The following is a 25,644-nucleotide window of genomic DNA, read 5'->3' on the forward strand; positions in this document are numbered from 1 at the left end:
TCGCCGATCCAAGTTTCGCCTGTTCCCGATTTCGCCTACTTTGGAATTGAATACGGGGAATAGCGGGCACACGCACAATACTTTTCCGCCTGGAAAACAGACGGAGGTGAAAAGTCCAGCTTCAAATTGAATACGGGCAATAGTAAGAATGGGAATCACTGATTTCCGTGAGGGTCCCATCCTGAGAAGTTAGCACGCAAACATGCCAGAGGGACTGATAATGCCCTGGTAGATTACAGATCATTCATGAAAACAATTACTTTATTCCAGAAACTTTTATCTTGACCACACTCCCAGAAACTATGGTAAAAGGAGGCTGATGTATGATGCCATTTAGGGCATTCTCCAGGTTGAGTTGGGTTAAAATGGGCATTTTGAGCAAGAGAAATATAAGCCTTCTGTAATGTTCGTAAGTGCACCTCCTGTAAATAGGTGGATCCCAAGATCCTCATTGTGGAATCATAGTGTTGGCTGAGAAGATACTTCAAAAGCCAGAACATCCTTTTGCCATTGTAAGGTTAGTTTATTCCACTTAGATTGTGAGGATGCTCTAGTAAGTAGAAAATATATAAATCTGATATGATATGATCGTTCACATAGACTCAATACGGTGTCAGGATTCTTCCTGGGATCGGCTGTTACTTACCGCAGCGCCGGCTTCCCCTTATCAGCGAGAGCAGTGAGACTTCAGGTGCAGCGGTAGGTGACTTGCTGAGTATTCTCCCCAGGGCCCAAATGACTTCCACGCAATCCTCCATATCTGAGTTCCTGTGGCGATGGTCAAGGGCGCAGCCATCTTGGCTGAATCACCAGATGGATCCTTATCCAGTGGTAGCTGTGTCAGCTCTCAGCTGACTTGCTCATCCAATGGACATCAACCTGGGGTATAAACAGGACTCCAGGTGAACTGGAAATTGCCTGATCAACTTTGTTATTTCCAGATGGTTGCTGTTTGCTTTGTTCCAGGCTTAACATGCAATCCTCCAGAGACTCTTCCCAGTGGTATTTCCAGTATTTCCTCAGTACATCTCCTATGTACTGAGTCCTAGTGATTATTTACAAATGCCATACCCTGGTACAGCAGAGATACAGAACACCTTTTGCCTGTGTGTGTTACAGTATTTCAAGTGCCTTTACCTGTGTGTTATTTACAAATGTCATATCCTGGTACAGCAGAGCTACAGAACACCTCTTGCCTGTTTGTGCTATTTCAAGTGTCTTTGTCTGTGTACAACTCATAGTGCCACCTTTTTGGTGTAACAGTGCACCAGAATACGTTTGCCTGTGTACTTTGTACGCACAGTGGTGTACAAGTACAGATCATCCTTTTCCTCGAGTCAGCAGCATATTCTTATTCTCAAGTGTTAGCTACAGAACCTACTCCTCAGTGGATTTCCTTCCTCTGGTCTCCCACAGCACTTCTTCAGGAAACCATTCTATTGTGCTTAATCTGTACTAGTGGTACAGAAATTATATTTCCAGAGGGCCAAAGTGGTGTGTCTTTTTCCATTCCCACTCACATCAGATCCCTGACCTGGGGACCACGACCTGCTTGCTGGGTGCAGCTGAAACCCATATCCCGCTTGGAGGGGTCACTGGTGAACACCTCCCAGCAAGTTAGACTCCGCACCCTAGGTCAGGTCTCGCCAACATCCTATACTTGTGGACGAGGAGACTGAACATCCAGGCCCCTCGCTCCTGATTCCTTCCTTGACCCAGGACCACAATTTCCAGTCCCTCAGTAGGAGACTCCAGGACGCTAAACGTTACATACAGACTGTAGTGGGTTAGGATCTGGATCGGAAATGCGTGGATTATTGTATGCGAGATAATGTCTTACTTGCAAGTACATGTAAAAGTGTGATTGTGGGAGGGAATATTTATCTTGTAGGACCAAAAATTGAATAATATGGCCTCCTGGGTCAAATACTTTAGAGGAGTTGAACAACCGATTGTTCTGCCATATAAGGAAATTGGAGTTGGAGAGGGATGGATAGAAAGGGAAGCAGTCGGGAAACAGACAGACGGATTCTCGACCGCCGGCTTCCCGCCAGCAAGGGTTAAATGACAGCCATCAAGATCCCGACGCCTGTCATTTTACCTACGCTGGGAGCCCGACGCCTGGCACCACGTCGAAGGTAAGCCGGGTGCGGACAGCCGTGAGGGTAAGGGGCTCCCAGGTTGGACTTAGGGGTAGGCAACCCTAAGTTAGGTTTAGGCTAGGGGAAGGGGGGGTTAGGGTTAGGCACCCCCCCAGGAGACTTTGGTTTAGCCACGTGGAAGGGGGGGTTAGGTTTAGGCACTTAGAGGGGGGTTGGGGTTAGGCACTCCTATGGGAGGGTTAGGGGTGAGAGAGGGTTAGGGGTACTTACCCTTTTTAGCTATCGGGATCTTCACCCATGCCGGGCTTCCAATGTCGGGATTTGAACCGCTGGCCATCGGTAAATCATGCCAATCTGGATAGAGGGATTATCCCATATTGGAATACGATAAGATTTCATTGGATTACTCTGAAATTTCCTATTGAGATTTATTCAAGAGAAATAAATATTGTGAAACAATGAGTTACAGAGTATATGGGAGGGGAAATCTGAGGGTTTAGAGTGAAGGAGGGTGCTTGGGGAGAATGGGATAGAATAAAGCCTTGTCTAGGCTTGAGTCAGTTAAAATGTCCCTGTCTAACAGCCAATCAACAGCACATCTGAACAATACTGAGAGGGCATAAGAGGCGTAATCAGGAACGCCTATTCCTCCTGACACACTAAGGGCTATGAGTTTGTCTAGACTAGAGCTATGGAAGGTTTTTTCCCCCTCCAAATGAACAGGTGACCAGTAGCAAGTTTGGATAAACCTATGGGCAACATTTTTATCAAACAAATTTAGGGAAGATAATACTTTGTAAGACTTCTACTCTGCATAAAATAGATAACAGGAGAAGTTTCCAGTTATCTAATATAGTCGTGATTTTTGCCAGTGTAGGAGAACAGCTTAGAGAGAGATGCTGTAATCTGAACACCTAAATATGTGATTTTGATGGGAACAACTCGGAATGATGATGCCACAGGGATTTGTGAAAGAGCCCTCTGAGAGTCACCCAAGGGAAGTAATTCAGAGTTGGTGATGTTTAAACAGTAACCAGCTATCACCCCAAATGCATCAGTTAATCTAAGAATTTCAGGTATAGACAAGGCCGGGTCAGACACAAATAGCAGCATACTGTATCATCTGCAAAAAGAGCAAGTCAAAGTTCAACATCACCAATCTGTATTCCTCTAAAAAGTGAGGAGGCTCGCAAGGCTAACACTAATGGTTCTAGAGCCACAGAGAATAGGAGTGGGGAAAACTGACAACCTTGTCTCGTGGAGAGGAGGCCATTACATGTGATCTGAGTTTGCGGACAGGAGTAATTTTATTGTTTTGACAAATGATTCAGGAAATCCAAAATGGGTGAGTGAATTAAATGGATCCATTCAACTAAATTGAAAGCATTTTTGTCATCAAGGGAAATAATTAATTTACCTGTGAAGGAGGAGATGTGGAGGCATAAATAGCTGAGAGAATTGGTCTCACATTTACTTAAGGATGATGCCCCCAAATAAACCCTGTCTGGTCAGGATGAATTATTTGGGGGAGCAGGAGCTTTATACGATCCACTAGTATCTTAGTTAGCAATTTATAATCTAAGTATAGTAATGAGATGGGTCGGTAAAAGCCAGAGAGGGACAAATCCCTACTCCGTTTTGTTAATACCTTTAATATAGACGAGTTGAAATGGGGGAGGTGGTAAAGATTGTGAAGTAAGTAAAGAGTTGAGTACTTGAACCAAGATATTACCCATTCTTGGTAAGAGTTTATAAAAATCAGCACTAAAGCCATCTGGTCCTGGAGCTTTATCTCCCATAAATTGCTGTATTGCAGGTAGTACTTCCTCTAAAGTAATCTGGGTAGTAAGGGATTGAGCCATCTCAGATGAGATTTTGGGGCTGGGGAGAGTATCCCAAAAATTCGCAGGAAGCGAGCCCTGAGAGGAGTCGCAAGTTGGGGAGGGCCAGAATAGAGTTCCGCATAATTTCAGTTATCTCTGCATTTATCGTAAAAAGGGAGCCTTGTGAATTTTTCAAAGGATGGGTAACCATGGGGGGGGGGTGAGAGCCAATAAGGAGGTTTGGAAGAAACTTCCTAGTTTTATTATCAAATATATGAAAATTTATTGAAAATAAATGGCGATCTCCTAATCCTTGCAGAAATTCATCAAAATTAGATTTTGGTAGAAAATATAGAACCTAGTATGAGTGCCAGGATGGGATTTGTACTGTTGAAAGGTTACAGGCAAGGACATTTGAAATTCTAAATATTGAGCAGCATATTTTTTATTCATAGCTGCTACAGAAAATAATTTCCACCCTGAGGACTATTTGGCCGTCAACCAGAATAATATAGAATCAGACTCCAGATGTGCCAGGCTATTGTTCTTATATTCTTCCCAAGCAGCCTCTAACCTATTCCTAAATGTAAGGGATTTGGATAGTTATGATGGGAATTTCCATGTTTTGGAAGTCAGGGATACAGTATCTAATGATGCCGATGCTAGGGTGTGATCTGATAAGGAGATTGGTTCAATATGAGCATCAGTAATATTTGGAAATAACATTTGGGAAATTTAGTATATAGTCAATTTTATTAAGAGTGTGGTGAGCTGCTGATAAACAGGTATACTCCCTATCAATGGGGTTTAACGTCCTTCAGACATCAATTAACTGAAGTCGCTCTACAATCAGAGGTACCCCTAGTTTTGGTAAGGAAGGATTAAGAGTTGGGTGTTGGGATTTGTCTACCTATGCTGAGCATATCAGATTAAAGTCACCACATAAAATAAGGGGGTCTGATATAAGTGGACCGAGAGTCGCCAACAACTTTTGAAAAAAAATCTTAGAATACACATAAGGGGCATAAACATTGCATAATAGATATGTGTGGCCCCTAATCTTAAGTGAAACCACCACGTACCGACCATCAAGATCTGTATTAGTAGCAAGAATCTCAATAGGAATATGATGTTTAATCAGGATAACCACTCCTCGGGCTCTAGAGTTAAAGGAGCTTAGAGGGGGGCCGTGGCTTGGCAGCCATTTGGAGAAGTTGCTCATATCTTTAGCTCCTAAACTAGTGGACTTAAATACCACCTTTTCCAGCCAGTATCCAGCTTAAACACCCCTGGTGTGCCTCTTTATAATACCCAGCATCGGTGGATACCCCTGGGGTGAAACCACAGAGCCGGGGAAGGGCTTCTACCTTTCTGCAGGCTGTGGCCTACCCCCCCTTCCAGAAGCCGGGACCTAAATTTCCAGCGCCTGTTTGTGGATCCGCTGGATCACGGACCCGCCGGAGATGCTGTCAGCCTCTGTCAGTCCCTGCTGGATTCCCATCCGTTGGCACGACTACACAGCGGCCTGAGGAACTCACCCACATGCCCGCCGACCGGCTCTCTGTGGGTGGCTGGCACGGTCATGCGCTTGTGAAAGAGGAGCGCCCGCCATCTTGGATCCTCTGGTAATAAGAGAACCGGAGTGTGGGATCCCTGCACCACATCCCCAGACCCTGCCCGGCTGACAGCTGTTGTTCCTTACCACCTGGAGGCTGTAGATGTGTCTGGGGTCCTTAGTCCAGCAGAGGCGTGGTGAGTGTCCCGGGGTCGCTGCAGAGGGCGGTCAGCGCCATTTTCTACAATCCTACTACCGCTTTTTAGCTAAAGCCCCCTGTTTTCTTACACTTTTAGCGACTCCTGAGCTGTCTCCCCCTACCTATAATGTGCTACGTTTAGACTGAATAGAGATCATCTCTTGTGGATTAACAATCACCTCGCAGTGTCTCTATCCATTCCATACAGACCTTTCAAATTCCCTATACCTCACTTCGTAAACATTAAGAGGTTGGTGGCAATCTTAAACACATACGTCCTCCAAAGTGGTCTTCTTGGGATCAATCCCTATACCTATCTATATTATTAAACAAAAGTTTCCTATAATTATTCTACACTGATCCTAAATCCATCAACAACACCAACTTCTTTGGCTCCCTCTTGTGGTGGAATTATTGAAACTCTTCATAAAGGGCTCTCAATATCCTCTAAAGTCTGTCATACTTTATTCCAAGTGTTTTTCTCTTTCGTTACATCCAACACGAGTTTCGTTTCTATTCGATGATATGAGACCATGACTGGATCTGTTCTCTGTCGTGATGTGGCGATAATCCTGATGGCTGCCTAGTTCTTTGGAAGGGACGGTACCTGGCGATGACCCAATTTTATGGCTAGCTGACTCTACGCATGGGAACTGTGTACAGATTATTTTTCATGTCACATACTTAAGCTTTTTAAATTCAGAATGGGGAAGGATAAGAAACAAAGATCCAGGTCGGAAGTTGGAAGTAGATCGGATAGCGGATCCCATCAAGATATGCGTCAGTTTCTAAAGCCCGCTGGTACCACTGCTGCAGATGAAACCTTCACACCAACCTCTCTGGCTGCCTCCTCTTCTTCAGACAGAATGTCTCCAGAGGCCACCCATACTTCCAGCCCTTCAACATCTACTTTCCGGGACGAGATTAGTGAAATTCTCTCTCATGTTAGATCACTACCTACGAAACAGGACTTTCAGTCTCTGGAGACCAGGCTTCAGTTTACTATTCGTCAGGAAGTGGCCACTATTCAATCGGACATGGCTGAGTTGGCGACCAGGATTGACTGTCTGGAAGACTACAAAGAGGTAACCGCAGACGCTCTCCACCAATTCACAGATATACTCTCTCACCAACAATCTGAGTTTCGTTCTCTTAAATCATGTATGGATGATTTGGACAATCGCGGCAGATGCAATAACATCAGGATACGCGGTCTACCTGAAGATCTAACACAACCCAATCTCACAAATGCCCTCACGAAGATATTTGGTGAGATACTTGGCCTAGACCCCAATAGTGAAATTATGTTCGATAGGACACATCGTGCTCTCCGTCCGAGAGGCCTGCCTTCTGATAAACCTCAAGATGTTATATGTCGCCTTCATTATCACACCCAAAAAGAAGCTATCTTGCAAAAGGTTCGACAACTTGAAGAGGTCAATTTTAACAGTGACAAAATTCAACTCTTTCCTGACCTATCATGGTATACCTTGCAACAAAGAAAGGCCCTGAGACCACTCACGGAACAACTTCACAAACATTCTCTGAGATGTCGCTGGGGTTTTCCATTTAATCTTCAAGTAACTCATAATGGGAAAAATGTTGTTCTTCATTCACCCGCTGATCTTCCTTCCTTCTTCACGGCCTTTGGTATAGATCCAGTGGCTCTTCCTGATTGGGAGAACTTTCACAGCCCTTTAGTGATTCCTTCCCTCCCCCCTGACGGAGAAAGTTGGCAACGGGTCTCTCGCTTCAAGCGGAAGACAAGACGGCGGTCTCTCCCAGCAGCCACGGAAGAGACCTGACCATTTCATCTCATATACAAAATTGTTAGCCTGTTCCATTGTATTCCTATTTACAAAGGACTTCGGTCTTATCCTATATTTAAATATCTAAATGTTTTGTTGCCAACATCTTTTATGTTGCACTTTTAGTGTACCATATCTAATTATTGCAGTAATATCTGTGACGTTGTATCATAATATGTCTATAAGTTTAATAATGCAAAGTTATTTGCAAGACTCCCTCAGTAGAACTTAACTTAATCTTATAATTATATGTTTGGGTGGTTGTTATTGCCGTACCTCCGAACCCCCTCAATGCTGCATTTTTTCCTTTACATCCTGGACATGGAGCTGATTTTTGTCTCCTGGGTGTCCAGATGCAGCATTTCAATGTTTCAATCTTTACCTACATTAAATATTTCAATTGTATGTTTATTATTTGCGATTATGTTATTCTCTTTATTTTCTCTCTTCCCCTCCCCCATTTTCCCCTTTTCATAATCTTCCCACCTCTCAAGGGTGACCTATATAGCGGGATAACTCGCACTTTATCAAGAGGTGCAGATTGTTACGCTATCTTCACATTTAGATTTTATGTCCAGTCGTAAACCTGTGTTGCGGATTGTCACCATTAATGCTAAGGGACTGAATATCCCTGAAAAGAGGTCCCAAATGTTAAGGTCCTTTTGTGCTGACAAAGTAGACATAGCTTTGGTGCAGGAAACGCACTTTAAGAAAGGGCATGCTCCCCCCTTAAAAAATTACTACTACCCACAAACATTTTCTAGTGATAACTCAGAGTTTAAAACCTTAGGTGTTGCCATATTGTTTGCTCATCATTTACCGATATCTGATGTCTCCATACATAACCTTGTAGAAGGTAGATGCATTTTGGTCAAATGTACTTTATACCATCAACGTTTCTCCTTTTTGAATGCGTACATGCCTAATTCTGGTCAACCCTCTTTTATTGCCGCTGTTTTAGATAAAGCTGAGACTTTATTGGAAGGGATTATGGTTGTAGGAGGTGATCTAAATTGGCCCCTTGACCCTCTTCATGACACTTCCAATAAAACATCCACAGACCAGGGAAGGAGTTTAAGCAAATGAGACGCACCCTCCAGGACCACCAACTGGCTGATTCCTGGCGGATCGCTCCTCCAGCTGAATCTGACTTCACTTTCCTTTCTCACCCCCACCACACCTACTCGAGAATAGATTATCTTTTTTTGAGTCACCGTCATTTACATCTCATATCAGACGCCTCAATAGGATCTATCACATGGTCTGATCATGCTCCAGTTTTCCTTACACTTTCCCTTCCACAGCGCTCGGTCAACCCTTGGTCATGGCGTTTTAACGACCTCCTTTTACAAGATGCATATTGTAAATCCCAAATAGAGTCCTCTTTAAACTTTTACATTGAACAAAATGATGAGGATGACACTTCCAAGGTAACAGTGTGGGAGGCACATAAATGTGTTCTGCAGGGAACTTGCATACAATTAGGTTCCTATTTAAAAAAACAGAAAACGCAGCAGAGGGATGCCCTTTTAGCTGAGATCAAATCTCTGGAAACCTCCCACAAAGCTTCCTTATCCCCACATTATTATTCTAAACTGGAAGAAACTAGAGCTGCCCTTCATAAACTTTCCATGGATAAAATAAAAGTGTCATCGTAAATGCCGTAGCCGCTTCTACCAATGGGGAAATAGACCGGGTAAGATGTTGGCTAAGGCGTTGTGGGAACAACATGCTATTGCATTTATTCAGGCCATAACGGACGAACATGTTCAGACCCATAATGAAACTAAACGAATAGCTGAGTCCTTCCGATCTTATTATGCTAAACTTTATAATCTTAAAAATCCAGATCAGGACTTGGATATTATCACTCATCGAGAGGCAATTTCGTCTTATTTAAGATCACTTAATTATCCTCAGCTTTCTTCAGAAGAAGTTGATGCTCTTGAGACGCCTTTCACTGTTGAGGAGGTGGATCAGGCAATTTCCTCCTCTCCAGCATGTAAGAGTCCTGGTCCAGATGGATTTTCTACAGCCTACTACAAGGCTTTTAAGGATAAATTGGCACCCCTTATGACTTGCGCCTTTAATTCGATCTCAGATAAAACTAGCTTCTCCAAACAATCACTGGAAGCACACATTACCGTCATACCTAAGGAAAGTAAAGAGCCTACCTTATGCCCTAGTTATAGGCCCTTCTCACTCCTAAACATTGACTTGAAGATTTTTGCTAAGCTCCTAGCTAACCGGTTGAAGACACTCTTATCCAACTTGATCCATGATGACCAGGTTGGTTTTGTCTTAGGTCGCGAGGCCAGAGACAACACTACTGAAGTTATCAATTTAATACACCAAGCCTCCCTCTCGTCTGCTCAGTCTATTATTTTATCGACTGACGTGGAGAAGGCTTTCGACAGGGTTGACTGCGAGTTTATGTTAGGTCATTTACGACATTTGGGGTTAGGGCCTACATGTTTGCAGAGAATTTTGGCTTTATATGATTCTCCCACAGCAAGAATTAGGATTAACTGGTCTCTCTCTGACTCATTTGCTATTTCAAATGGTACAAGACAGGGGTGCCCACTTTCCCCACTTTTATTCGTTCTTTGTATGGAGGCTTTGGCTAGGGCCATACGTAGTAATGTGAATATTTCTGGTATCCACATAGGGGGTCATGAATATTAACTTGCACTTTTTGCGGATGACCTTCTTGCATTGCTTACTAATCCAGTTACTTCCCTACCGAACCTTCGTTTCAGAATTTCAAAAATTTGGCATATTTTCAAATTTTAAAATTAATTACCCCAAATCTGTGGCTATGAGCATGACTGCGCCCTCATCCGTGGTAAATTCCCTGAAACAATCCTTCTCCTTTGTCTGGCACCCCACTAGACTTAAATATCTAGGAGTTTTCCTGACCAAAGACCTTTCCCTACTGTACTCAAATAATTTTTTGCCACTACTGCAAACTATTCGTACTGATTTGACTAGATGGCACACTACTCGCTTATCCTGGATTGGCAGGATTAATGTGATAAAAATGAACTCCCTGCCCAAAATTTAATACCTAATGCAAACCCTTCCAATCCACATGCCTCCAGCATGGTTTATGGAAATGGAGCGTCTTGTTCGTAGGTTTGTATGGAACAATTCCAAACCACATTTTAAACATGCTATCCTTTACCGCCGTAAACAAGACGGAGGTTTACAGCTTCCTCACATCACTAGTTATTATCATGCTATAATGCTTAACCGTATTCTTGAGTGGACCCGAGCAGGGGGTTCCAGGCAGTGGATCATGTTGGAGGAAAGCAGCCTGACCCAGCCTATAGAAATTGTTCCATGGCTACCTAAACTACCAACTGTTAGACATCCCACTATAACACACATTGCACTCTTGGCAGAAATTGCAACGTTTCTCCCATATTTCATCTATTGTCTCCCCTCTCACTTCCTTTCCACAGGTCCCAAAAACCTGCTGGAGATGTAACTCAGCCCCAGGTAGTCTTCTCCATATATGGTGGGATTGCCCTTCCCTGGCCTCCTTCTGGTTGAATGTCTTTAAGTGCTCTGAGATAATGCTTGGGGGAAAGGTCCCTAGAGATCCTGGTTTTTGGCTTTTAAATATGACCTCATCTTCTGCGATTTCCTACAGGAACTCTTTACTGAGACATCTAAATACTGCTGCTAAAGCGGTTATCCCTGTTTTATGGAAATCCAACTCCCCACCCCACCCCCCAACCCTCCATTAAAGACTGGTTTAAGAGGATAGATTATTACATGGATATGGAAGACATAATATCTTTTTCTAAAGGTAGACCTACCGATTTTACTGCTTTGTGGTCCCCTTGGCTGGTGTTCAAGGGCTTTACACAATATACTATGTTTAATGGTTCAAACTATGCATCTGTATCTATTCCCTCTTGATTCTCACACAACCTATTTGAGGCTAGGATAAATTGCTCCCCTTGAACACACTCTAATTTCCCACTCAACTCCCTCATTCCCCTCTGACTTTCCTTCCTTGGACTCCCCCCTATATTGTCTATATTTCTTTTTCTCCTTATTGTTTATTGATTGTCTGTTTTATTTTATTTACTGTATATTTTCTATGTGTTCTAGCTATACTATATTATGATTATGATTGTACTATTCGAAATGGAAATACTAATTGTCAATACTGGTATCTATGTGCCTTTTCCGCTGTATTCCATTTAAAATGCTCGACTTTCTTTTTCAATAAAAACAGTTTGCATAAAAAAGAAAAAGGAGCTTAGAGCCTAAAACTGACCAGTTCAACATATTGAGTTTTGTGATTTCTGCCGAGATAAGATTCGTTTCCTGAAATTCTAAATCTATAATTTGCTTGTTAAGGTAAAGAAGAACCTTCCTTCTCTTTGCCGGGGAATTAAAACCACTGACATTCTAAGATCCTATGTTTATATTAGGCATATCTCATCGAAGAGCACAAAAATGAAACTGGTGCATCTTTTGATTTGCTAAAATCAGAATACAAGGGGAAAATGGGAAAGAAAAAATGGGGAGTGTAAAACAGGGAGTGGTCGTGGCCTGGGTAATGGAGTAGGACGTCTGTACTGAGTTCTCCAGCCTTTATGATCATGGTCATCGATACTGCAGCCTGTTTAGACTCCACACCTGGCCAGCCTTATTACTAATACTTACTGTACCTGAGGGTCCGGTGCCCCATTTGAAGTCCCAGGGCTGTCAGTTCTGGTGCTGCAGCTTCTGGTCTCTCGGCGCTGTGCTGCCTTCCCTTTGTGATCCGGAAGCCTGCCTGTGAGTGCAGCCTTTGGGCGATACCTCCACCTGGCCTCTGCTTTCCTCCAGCTGCTGTGGGGGTTAATGTGCCAGTACATGTCGCCATTTTATAAGCCAGAATTTTCTACTAGCCACCACCTTGACTCCAGGGGTCCATGGAGCTTATCCTTCAATCCATCTTGGAATCAGGGAACCGGGTAGCAGCACATGTGGTGGAGCTTCACAATGACTTATCCTTTGGCTGCTCGGATCTGTTTCTCTCTATGGTCCACTTGGTGGATTTGCCTGAGGATGTGGAAAAGGAAAATTGCCCCTGTACAGATCCTGGATTCCTGATCGGTGCCTGTTATTGTTCCTGCGCCATTTTCTCTTCTGTTTGTTACTTCTCACCATGGTTTGTCAAAGATTTTTTTCACTGAGCTCTTCCTAGATAATATTTACTATGATAACTTTATATTATGATGCTCCTGTTGCGCTTCGCTGGAATTGAGAGTTAATTTGTCATCTGCGGTCACGGCAATGAAGTCTTTCAGGATTTACGTGTTATGTACCTTTTTCCCCTACTTTACCTGGGACGCTTTAAAGTTGCTGGTTCTGCAGGCCTCCAGACGGTCTGATCCACCTTGATTGTTTCTGTTGCAATTGTGTTCTTACCTTTTGTGTATATATTATTATCCTGCTAGTAAGTCTATTCCCTGTATCCTCAAATTTGCTGAGTCTATATTTTGTTCCTATAATTTGACATTAGTCCTGTATGCTATCTGTGGAAGTCTGTATGCTGGCTCTCCTTATTTTTTATAGTTTTAGTTTTGGGGCGGGGGGGGTAGGGGTTCTAGGTATGCCATAAGTTGGGGGAGGTGGCCATACAGGGTGGGGTGGGGGGGTCTTAGGGACTGGCTGTGTGTTGTAGTCTATTTTTCTGGAACATTGTTACATGCGTGTTTTCAAATGTATTTAATTTCTTTCCTCATTATGATGGTCTGTTATTTCAACACTTTTCAAATGTTGAATTGTAGATTTGATTTTGGCTGGAGTTTTCTTTTCCCTAGCTAGTTCTTACCCTTTCCTATATTATTTTCGAGGAGGTGGGTTCTGGTTGGCGCCTTCAGACACCCATCCAGTTAATATTCTGTTATATGGGTTTGGGTATTTGAATTCTTGAAATATACTACTGCTTGATGCCCTGTGTCCAAATAGGCTATGATTACTATGGTCTCATTTATATGTATGTTTTATTTCCCATTGTATACATTTAATAGCACGTCATTATATACAGTCAGGTGCATAAATATTGGGACATTGACAGAATTTTCATATTTTGGCCTCTATTCACCACCACAATGGCTTTGAAATGAAACAAACAAGATGTGCTTTAACTGCAGACTTTCAGATTTAATTTGAGGGTAATTACATCCAAATCAGGTGAACGGTGTAGGAATTACAACGGTTTCTATATGTGCCTCCCACTTTTTAAGGGGCCAAAAGTAATGGGACAAACTAAACAATCCTAAATCTAACTTTTACTTTTTAATACTTTGTTGCAAATCCTTTGCAGGCAATTACAGCCTGAAGTCTGGAACGCATAGACATCACCAGACGCTGGGTTTCATCCCTGGTGATGCTCTGCCAGGCCTCTACTGCAAATGTCTTCAGTTCCTGCTTGTTCTTGGGGCATTTTCCCTTCAGTTTTGTCTTCATCAAGTGAAATGCATGCTCAATCTGATTCAGGTCAGGGGATTGACTTGGCCATTGCATAACATTCCACTTTTTAGCCTTAAAAAACTCTTTGGTTGCTTTTGCAGTATGCTTCGGGTCATTGTCCATCTGCACTGTGAAGCGCCGTCCAATGAGTTCTAAAGCATTTGACTGAATATGAGCATATAATATTGCCCGAAACACTTCAGAATTAATTCTGCTGCATTTGTCAGCAGTCACATCATCAATAAATACAAGGGAATCAGTTCCATTGGCAGCCATACATGCCCACGCCGTGACACTACCACCACTATGCTTCACTGATGAGGTGGTATGTTTTGGATCATAAGCAGGTCCTTTCCTTCTCCATACTCTTCTCTTCGCATCACTCTGGTACAAGTTGATCTTTGTCTCATCTGTCAATAGGATGTTGTTCCAGAACTGTAATGCCTTGTTTAGATGTTGTTTGGCAAACTCTAATCTGGTCTTTCTGTTTTTGTGGCTCACCAATGGTTTACATCTTGTGGTGAACCCTCTTCTCTTGATTGTTGACTTTGACACATATACACCTACCTCCTGGAGAGTGTTCTTGATTTGGCCAACTGTTGTGAAGGGGTTTTTCTTCACCAGGGAAAAAATTATTCTGACATCCACCACAGTTGTTTTCCGTGGTCTTCCGGGTCTTTTGGTGTTGCTGAGCTCTCCGGTGCGTTCTTTCTTTTTAAGAATGTTCCAAACAGTTGATTTGGCCACTCCTAATGTTTTTGCTATCTCTCTGATGGGTTTGTTTTGATTTTTCAGCCTAATGATGGCTTGCTTCACTGATAGTGACAGCTCTTTGGATCTCATATTGAGAGTCGACAGCAACTGATTCCAAATGCAAATGTCACACCTAGAATCAACTCCAGACCTTTTACCTGCTTAATTGATAATGAAATAATGAGGGAATAGCCCACACCTGTCCATGAAACAGCTTTTGAGTTGATAGTCCCATTACTTTTGGCCCCTTAAAAAGTGGGAGACACATATAGAAACCGTTGTAATTCCTACACCGTTCACCTGATTTGGATGTAATTACACTCAAATTAAATCTGAAAGTCTGCAGTTAAAGCACATCTTGTTTGTTTCATTTCAAAGCCATTGTGGTGGTGAATAGAGGCCAAAATATGAAAATTCTGTCAATGTCCCAATATTTATGGACCTGACTGTATTACCCATTCATGCCATACCGAGTCGTATGGATGGGTAAGATCAATACGAATCAGCATACACATGTAATTGCTGGAATTTTGTAAACACATTCTGCATCTGCCTTTTGAACACACGTGCGTTCAAGTTCTGCTTCAGATCCTATAAATTTAAAATTGAACAATTTTATTCACATTAGCAAAAATTACTCATCACTAAGTCCAAGTTAATGCAGCATCTGTAAAATATAAAGACAGTTACAATATTGCTTAAAAGTCTATCTCTAGAACAGTTGATAAGTTCACTGATTACACACTTGTGTACCTTTATATGTAATAATCATCACATATATTATTTTTAGTCTTTCTGGAATTGTTTGCTTCTTGTCAACAGATACTTTGTTGCTTGATGAAGTCATGCATTTGCATACTCTCTTTTGGGACATTTTCCTCTAGTGAATTTTATATTAAATGTGTCTTATTAGTAAATAAATTACTAATATTATTTAAGCTGCATGCACACACAACGATTTATTAAATGAACGATTTTAGTAAATGATTTTCGTTCATTTTTTCAAGGGAAAAATGAACGCAAGTCGTTGACTAAAATCGTTAATTTACTAAATGTAATGAACGATTTTTTTGAACTACAAATGATTTTTGCATATTCCCTTAATGACAATCGTTGAGTTGGTCAATCTGACTGAACTAGAAACGTGAACACGCATGAACGATAATCATTCATCGTTTTAACTTAGAAAGTGAACGATTTTTTTCAACGATGAACGATAATCGATATCATTTATCGATTGTTCAAAAAATCGTTGTGTGTGTGTGTATGCACCTTTTGTCCTAAGAAATGTAACAGTTAGTGATCAGAAGGAGTGACAGCTTGTCTATGTTACTGGTAATTGCTATCTTCTCAAAAGTCTTTTTGATTTAAATTCCTTGTTAGAGAATGGTTTCTAAGTTAATTTGTACAGGGGAAATCAGGGGGCTGTGTACTATAGCCATAGAATAACTTTTATTTAAACTCCTTATAGCTTAGCTTTATAAGTTCAGTTATTTGCAGAAAATATACCCATGATTCTAATTCACCATAATTATCTTTACCTGAAATACTCTAGCATCTCGATTTGATGTTTCAACAGATGGTATGATTGAAAATCACGACAGGACCAATGGAAATGAATATTGCATCTCTTCAGACACTTTACAAGTGTGTCCTTCATCACAAAAATACATTCTCAGCACCATAAAAACAGAATCAAGGTATGAGATGTAAGTTGAGCCAAAGTTAAGTCTGCAAATTATTGAAAAATATACTATTTCCAGGCTTTTATTGTAAAGAAGTAAGGAGAAAGGGGTTTATTTACTAAGCATTGGATTCTAAAACACGGAAATTGCTTATACTATCCTTGATTTGCTAGTAAACTCATTGCACTTTTAAATTTTGGGTACAAACACAATCAAAATTGACGGTGTTTAGAACCTGACACTTAGTAAATAAACCTCAAAGTCTCTGAATGTGATAATATTGCGGATCTGGGACTACAATTTATTTGCATTATTTTAGTTAAATAACTTGATAGCTTAGTTATGAATATGAAAAGTAGGATTTAAACATTTTAGTTATTAAAAATATGGTTGTCATTTGGAAGAGTGTTATCCAATATCTTGTTTAAAGAGGGGGATTTTTTCTGACTTTCGTGGTGTAGAGTCAGATACCATGTGTAATAATATGGCAAAAAAAGAAAGCTAAATATGACTCATAGCACAGCCATGTGTATCAAATGTAGCTCATTTCCAGTATAACAGTATATGTACAGCCTCAGGTGTACACCATTCCTACACAAAGTGCCCCATCAACATAACAGTCTCATACTCAAACATACAAATAAACATAACATCCTTAGGCCCATCATATACAGCCTTCTATTCCTCTTCCCAGCCTTGTTGCCTCCACAATTTAGCCAATGCTGACATAACTGGACCTACAAGTTGGTTTCTCCTCATTAGTGATGTCACATGGAACTGTACTTGTCTTGAGTGAATGGGTATTTCATGTCTGCTGTAACTACAAAAAGACTTTGGTGAGGAACCTTTGCAATTTCATCCAATACAATTATAAAAGGAGTGCTCACATGAAATTACAGGTCCTCATTTTTCTTCATATATTTTTTTAAAAGTCAACTATTCCTACCAGTGCAGAGCTGAGAATATCTAGTCTCTTTATGCACAATCTGCCTTGTTATATGAATATAACAAGGCAGATTGCGCATTGGTCTCTCTCTTGGTAGTGAGCCTTTCTTGGTAGTGAGACCTCCTCCCAGCCCTTGTCAAAAGTGTTTCCCATTAGCAACCTGCTAATAATTATTTTTTTCCCACTTTTAAGCTGAGGAATAATCTGAGTGCTTAGAATTATATTTACACATATGTGCTCAGGTGTAGCAGGGTACAAATGCCCGTTAATAACGTTATTGCATTCTGGTACCAACTCTTCAATATTTTACATATGGCTTTTACATTAGTTGTATTTTACTGTTAGCAGTGTTATTGTGCCACCAGTTTTATGGTGCGTATTATGTGGGCCTTCAAAGCTATATTAGGTGTTGCAGAGCTAACAACTGTCCTCAATTTAATCAACTCCTGGTCCTACTTGTATCAGTTTATCAGGTCCTTTTTATTCTTTGGCAGCGTTTTGATCGTTAGATCATTCTTTAAAGTCATCCAGTGTGGACGCACAATCACTGTTGATGTACATTTGTTCCCATGTCAGAACAGATGCCTGTTGCTCAAGTGTGTACCTATACTTACTTTTACACAAACAACATCCTCATCATCAAAATCTCGTTGGTGTCAGATGGACAAATATCCCCCTCATCCTGTTGTACTTCCACAGCATCATCCTCAATTTCTAAGAAACCATCTTTACTTTTACTGCTGCTCATCCCCACATTTGCAAGGGTGTGGGAATGCTGTAGGAGTACAGCGTCAGAAATGTCAGACTCACACATAGCAGGTGTGGACACAATTAGGGATTTGTGAATTTATGAACACTTCAGCCTTCGTTTATGTTTTGGTGAACTGATTTGCCTGTTTTAAAGGTGACACATGTAGACTTAGAGTGAGAAGTTGTTGCATGTCAGGTTTCAGAAGATGCCTGACTGTGTTGACCCCAGCTTCCACAATAGGCATTCTAGTGCATAAAGCAGCAGTAGCAGGACCACCACTTGGAAAGGAAGGCCATGGCCTGAGCCTCTCCTTGCCACTGCATTTTGTGTGTGGAATATTGGCAATTTTTTTACGCTTTTCAGCAATAAGTTTCTCCCTTTATTATTAGAGGTTATGTTTTCTGTAACATTGTTGAATATTGTTTGGATTTCAGGTGCCCTTTGTTAAACTTTAAATCCCCTGAACCAACTTTAGTAGATGTTGAAGTACTATCATGACTGCTGGCAGCAGCCGCAGTGCTAGTACTGGGTTGCTACTCCTGCTCTTATATTGAGTGATCCATATTGACATATTTTAACCCACAAGTTTTAGAATTAACATTTTGATAACCGTGCCTGAACACACAACACAGTGCCTCACAGAGCTCTTAGTAATGGTGGCACCCTAATGACATTATAGTTTTAACACACACATTTTATTTACATGTTTTTTAATAGTGCATGTACACATGCAAGTGTTATTAAGTTTCTTAACACAAAATGCGACTCTCAGTGCTTCTACCAATGGTGGCACAGCACCTACAGAACATTATTTTAAGCACAGTGCCTGAACACACACAAGTTTTATAAAAAAAATTTAACACACCGAGACACACAATGGTTCTAGTAATGGTGGCACCTACTGAATATTATTTTTTAACACAGTGCTGCAGCCCACAGTGCCTCTGTTTTCTTTTTGTTTTTTTAATGACACAGTGCCCCATTAAGTTAAACAGTGCTCCTAAACGGTACAATATATGAGGTACAATGTGTGTGTTTGTTTTTTCTTTTCTATGGGGGCCAATGTTTTATTTTTCTCTGTGCAATGTTTTTCATCTGTGCATGTGTCGGTGTTGCACCATGCATACATCCTGAGTACAGAGATGCAGAATTGCTCACTTTAGAGGCCATACTCAGATGGATAATCTGCACCTAGCATAGGGCTGGTGCAAGCAACTGAAGGTGGCGTCTAAAGAAAGGCAAAGTATGATTGCAGCATCTGCAGACACTGAAAGTGGGCATCTCAGTCCTTGCACATTCTTGCGCATGGATACACACCAGGGGAGTGCTTTGTGGGAGCAGTAGCATAAAGTTGCAGATGCAACTGCAGCAAAAGATGCAAGGAAGTCCCTATGAGGAGTGATCCCACCCCCCCTCAACTGACCCCAACCCCTCCACAGACCCCGTCTTCATTAGGGCTGCTCACAGAAGTTTCCTGGGCTGATTTTCCATCCCAATCTGCCCCTGTCTTGTAGCTAGGATTGTAACTGTATCGAAGTTCAAATGAAGGGGATTTGCCGAGGGAGCAAATAAAACTAATCATCAGTTTGAAAATGTACAAATTTGTAGAGGACATACCATATTTTTCACATAGATCTGCAAAATTTTAGGTGGTGAAATCACCTTGAATATGCATGATTCTTGTTATCCCGGTTGATATCCTAGGGTGCATATAAGAATACATGCACCCAAATGGGAAGTGGGGATAACGCCATAAAGGAGTCCGGGTAGGGTGCTGTAGCATGCAATGTTTAATGTATATTCAGTTTTATTTCATTGCATATTAAAAATGTTAGCAAATTTTAGCAAGATTTTTTAAACAAATTCTGAAATATACTTACATTATATATCTATGTAAAGTTCTGCACTCACATCTATATCACTGATCCAGTTGCTGGGGTGCACCTCCAGGGACCACCAATCAATAGTTCAAATACATGCAAATCATCCAATACAAGGCAAAAAGGGTACTCAATAAATAAAAAAATAAATATATATATGTAACATTACCTTAACTGGCACTGAAAGAAAGTTTATCTGTTTTCCTTCTTTGCTAAAATTTGTCCCCAGAAGTATTACACTTACATTGATGATTGTGTCTGCTCTTTTTTTTCTTCTCTTTATAAATCATGAATGTGCTTACTATTATACCATACTTGACTTCAAATTTGCTGTTCTGATTGATTTTCTATTTATGAACCTTGGAAGTAATTCAGGATCAAAAGCTAAATGCAGCCAGAGGTCAAGGAGACACAAACATGTTATTCCTAACTATAATTCCCCCCTAGGCACTCTACAACTGATAGCTATAATGATCATATTCATTAAATGAAGCCTGTATTAAGGGCTACATTTGTCTTATACATTGGCAAACACATAATTTAAGGAAGTAAAAATGTCAATAAAAAACTGTTATTAATGCAGCAATAACCCAGTTCTAATGGCTTTTTGTTTTCTTACCTAATGAGATGAAGGGTTAGAACCACAATGCCGATTTTATTACTAGTTATTCACAATATTTATGGCTTCATTATTCATTTGCTGTATTCATTTATTCATGTATGTGGGGTTTTATTGTTTGTTTGTTTTTCTTCCATTTTTATGCTTATTTCTTTGTATTTTAGTTTGGTTTGATTGTATTTCTACTTTTATCTAAAACTTTTTGCATGTTGATTTAAAGACATTTGACCCATGTTGTTTTTTAGATGATTTACTAGGGCCTGAGGACTTCATTTTATTCAGTTATTGCTGTTTTTTTAAAATACATTTGTTCTGTTGTGGCTTCTTCTTCAGTTACTTCTGAAGTATTCAAATGTTTTTATGGTTTCAGATCTATCCTTCCTCTCCATTCATTTACCTATATTGTTCCTAGTCTGTTTCCGAAGTAATTCTAACCAACAATCTCTAACTTGTTTTTTGAAGTTCAATGTAATTTGTACTCTTACCATTAACTTGTAAAAGGGCAATATACAGTACTGTAGCTTTACTTTTTCTCCTGCTAATTCCCTCATACTTAATAGCTAATATGGCTTCTCATTCTGATTTTCTATATTGCTAACAAAGCTTTGTTTCACCTGAAATGATATATTCTATTTTAGTGGTGTTGTAAATATTACATAAGTATAATAACATGAATTATAATAATAGGAATACATTCTGCAGGTTTCTTCCAAACTGTTTTGCCATTGTAAATATAATTTCCATTGTCTATCCAAAGATGTATACTATTAAGTAAGTTTTGGGTTGTACTATAATAAGTTTGCTCTTGGTATTAGTCACTGTTACTAAACATAACAGTCACTATTCTGTAAGCCATAAAATAATTGTTAGAGTGTTCCAACATTGCAGTTAATTTATAATTTGTCAATAGTAAAGAAGTGTATCTCTTAAAGCACCACTCTTGTGCACACTTAGGTTCACACACCAACATGCAATTAATTTGTCAATATGTACAATTTTGGAGGCTATTAGCAGAAGTTACAATAGTTTATGGGCCCATACTAATAAGTACACGCAAGTTCCCAGTGTAATCTAGAGTGTGTATATGAGTAACTGAGCCAGCATTTCAAAGCAAGTAAAGAAAAAAATCAGCATCTCAGAACTTAAATTACTAGTGGCTAAACAGAATAATCACAAATATTAGATGTAGAAACAAAGTAGAGATGCTGTTAGTAATCAAGAATGAGATTTAAAAAAAAAGACTGCAATTTATGTAAAATGATCTTGTAGTCTGTTCTGTGCAAGATGGAGATGAAATTGACACAACTCTCTGATGGGTAGCAGATGCTAACCCATATTTTTGGTATTGGCGAAACCTATTACTGAGGCGCGGAGTCTAACGTGTTGGCAATATTCACCAAGGACCCCTGCAAGGAAGGAACGAGCAGTAAGTCATAAACAGGAATGCTGGAATAAGGTTTGAAAGCCTATTCTCTGGCACAGGAGTGCTTCCAGGGACTTCCTTATATAGGCAGGGCTTGAATTTAGGCACCTCCTGTGACATCACAATGTATGGTGTCTGGCCCTTTAAAATTATTTCAGATCGGTGCACACGCCCAGAGGGGGGCAGCGCCTGCCCGTACCATGCAGCCGGGGAGAGTCCCCGACCTCTGCCCTGCCACTGACCAGTGCCACCGGACCCGTTAAGTGCGTGCAGGTGTCCGGCGCGCTGTGACAGAAATACTACAACCACTAAAACAGGATTTTGAGGCAAAAGATCTGAGATACAGTATATAGCACATTACCTGAATGTTCAGATTAAGGGAGGAATTCAATTCAGCGCGATGTTGAATAGTGACGGGAGGGAGCTACCGAAGCTATTCTGTCACGGCCAGGGTATTTCAGCATGGCGCTAGGCGGGTGTTGCCTGTGAGGTCGTTGTGGCGCGGGCTGTCTGGTGGCAGAGCTGGTATCTGACGGGGGGCTTTGGCTGCGCGCGTTGTTGTGCGGGCCTGTTGTCACTCTGAGCTGGTGGGGCCTGGCGGCGTCTCTGTTCCGTTTGGCATGGGCGCCGCCATTTTGGTTTCTGGCCATGTGATGCGGCTGGCCAATCCTGGTGAGTCACATGTTCCCTCCTGCCAGTAACAGCACGGCATGGGGTATTTTGAAAGGTTCAGTGCCTTCCTTCTTTGCCTGTGCAATGTGTATCTCAGCCTAGCTGAGAGCGAGTTCTCTGTGCTTATCCTGTTCCTGTGAATTGCAGTCTGCCTGTCAGCTCCTAGCTTCTGCTGGACTACCCTGCTTCCTCCACCACCCTTGCCCATACCTGAGTGCCTGAGCCTGCTGACATCCTGCTCATTTGCCTTAGTTCACTACCTGCATACCTGGCATATTATTTCCTGCATCACTACCTGCATACCTGGCATATTATTTCCTGCATCACTACCTGCATACCTGGCATATTATTTCCTGCATCACTACCTGCATACCTGGTTGATTATTCCAGTCTCACTACCTGCACACCTGGACAGTTCTAATTGTTTCTACTTGGACATTAACCCATTACTCCCACCACAGAACTCTAGTGCACGTTTCTATATACCTGGACTTTTATTTACTGCCATATTTTATGTCTACTCAAGCACGTATTAAAAACCCTAGTTTTATATTCAAACCCGCTTCTGTGATCGCTCCTGCTACCACCCCGGGTCCACAAACAACCCAGAACATAACATATTCAATACACTGTGCTATTTGCGTGGGCTAAGGATTTGTTCTCGCACCCCCCTGGGGATGCGAGGAGAAATCCAACCAAAGTGTCGGGCACGCAGCTGTTTTTCTGCATAGCGGTGCGCTAACAGCCGCGCGCCCAGCACTTTGGTCAATGAATGCCGGTTACCATGCCCCTTGTTTAGGTGCAATAACCAGCATTCTCCGACCACACAGCGCTCTGAATAGAATAGCTCCTGGGGCTATTCAATTTGCATTGAATTGAATTCCCCCCTAAGAGAGGAGAATATACTGTAGTCATTTTCTTATTGAAAGAAGGCACTAACTACAGGAGATCATTGAGGATTTTGGAATATAGCATGCAAAACCAGTCGAAATTATGTCCACAATGGAATTTATAAACCAGAGTACAAAGGAAAAAAAACATTATCTTTATACTGCCACTGTCACCAGACCTGACATTAGAACAGTAGCAATAACCTTATGTAGAAGAGTATCAGTCATGCCAAATGGATTGAAATGCTATGAAAAAGACAATACACTATAATACACAATGGGCACGATTCTATTCTATGCGATGTGAATAGCGCCGGGAATGAGCTCCCGGAGCTATTCAATACACCACGCTGCCAAGTCCGACTAGGATTTCTTCTCACATCCCCCCCGGGGATGAGAGCAGAAATCTGACAAAAGTCCCGGTGCGGGGCTGTTTTCTGCCCTTAGCGCCGGGAAAACAGCATCGCGTCGGGAAGTTAGGTCGCGGAATGCCCGTTATCACACCTTAAACAGGGTGTTTAGTCGCGAGAATGGGCATTCTCCGACTAAACACCGCACACAATTGAATAGCTCCGGGAGCTATCTCCCGGCGCTATTCACATCGCATAGAATAGAATCGTGCCCAATGAATTTTCAATTAAGACTTCCAGCAACTGCCAATTCTGCAGCATAAAAGACATCATTAAAAGTATAGGATGATACCTGTTTTCTACAACCTTTGTAAAATACAGGTTCTTTTGTAGGATGACAAATGCTCTACGGCCACCAAGAAATTTGGGTATATGCCCACGTGTGCCCTTTCTGCTCCTCGCAAGCATTAAGAGATCTCCCATGCACAGCCCGTAGCCCTGCAGCCGCCACAGCAGCCAGGGGCAGTGCTATCCCTGCTGTGGTGGGGCAATGACAGCTGTCGAAATTGATAGTTGCAGCTGTTGGAACGGTCAGTGCCACTGGCCTTTCATAGATTTGGCTGGACATCAGCGCCCTATCTTGAAGATAGGAGCGCCGATAATGACGGGGCGCATACTTTATCGCATTGCACACACTTCACAGCATGAGGAAGAAACATTATCAGCACATAACGTGCGCTAATACCACTAAACTCCCACAATGCCGCTTCATAGATCTACTCCATTATTCCTTATTGAAAACAAGTTGGCGTTTACAAATACTCTGGAAAATGGTACAGGACTACATTATGTGATTCATGTGAATCTTGCACTTTACCTTTATTCCATTATATGTTGTCTGGTTGATTACAGTAGACAGGGGAAGACACCATCAACTCTAAAAAATAATACAGTTGTTTAATTACCTGCACACTGTTTTCTTTAGACTGTCATTCTTCGAAATCTGGACTCTTGGACAGGGATTATTCTAGTTTTGACAGAGCTGGCTCGAGAGTGAGGCATCTGAGATAGCTGCCTAACAACAAATTCTGTATTATACAACTTGTTCCACCATCCATATGAGCAGGTGGTAGCATGGCAAGATCGTCATCATTTATTTATAGTGCCATAGATTCTGTAGGCTCCTACTGTATCTAGACTTTTCTTTAGGAGCAGAAATAAATAAGGATCATCTAAATATTTGGGCATTTTATTGTAGGAATCTCTAAATATGTTTGATTGGATTTGGTTATTTTGTTCCTGACCCAACCATTTTTAACTTAGTTTGTTATTAGTAGTATTATTGTCCTTTATTTATGAATTGCCAGTATATTATGCAGTACTGTACATTGAGAGGGGTTGTAACACAGTGATTGGCGCACACCTTTTGTTTTTACATTTCCTTATGGACTGGTGCCTCTTCAGCCGGCAGCTCCTCCATCCGTCTCCTCACTGGCACTGATGTAATCATGTCGGCATCAGTGGAGAGACACACTGGGAAGTTGTCAGCAAATGTGACCTCAGGTCCCAGAAGACATACTTATCTATGCTTGCAAGTCTCATATTTATCAAGCTGAAAAGGAAAATTAATTTACAAGTTTCGCCAATGAACAATCTGAAACACAAACTGTAGGCATCTTCACAATGTGGGTTCTATGTAGGGGTAAAA

The 25,644-nt window shown here is 41.3% G+C and overlaps 1 protein-coding gene across 1 annotated transcript in view; it reads left to right on the forward strand.

Moving 5' to 3' along the window:
- Nucleotides 1–25,644, forward strand: part of LOC148540276 (protein unc-13 homolog B-like) — a 146,727-nt gene that overhangs the window by 74,933 nt on the left and 46,150 nt on the right. The window contains exon 7 of the mRNA XM_088444847.1: nucleotides 16,300–16,429. Coding sequence (XP_088300973.1) covers nucleotides 16,300–16,429 — 130 coding nt within the window. The remainder of the gene's footprint in view (nucleotides 1–16,299; nucleotides 16,430–25,644) is intronic.

This window comes from Taudactylus pleione, unplaced genomic scaffold, assembly GCF_031769625.1.
Source record: "Taudactylus pleione unplaced genomic scaffold, aTauple2 ptg000019l, whole genome shotgun sequence".
In the NCBI taxonomy this organism is placed as follows: Eukaryota; Metazoa; Chordata; class Amphibia; order Anura; family Myobatrachidae; genus Taudactylus; species Taudactylus pleione.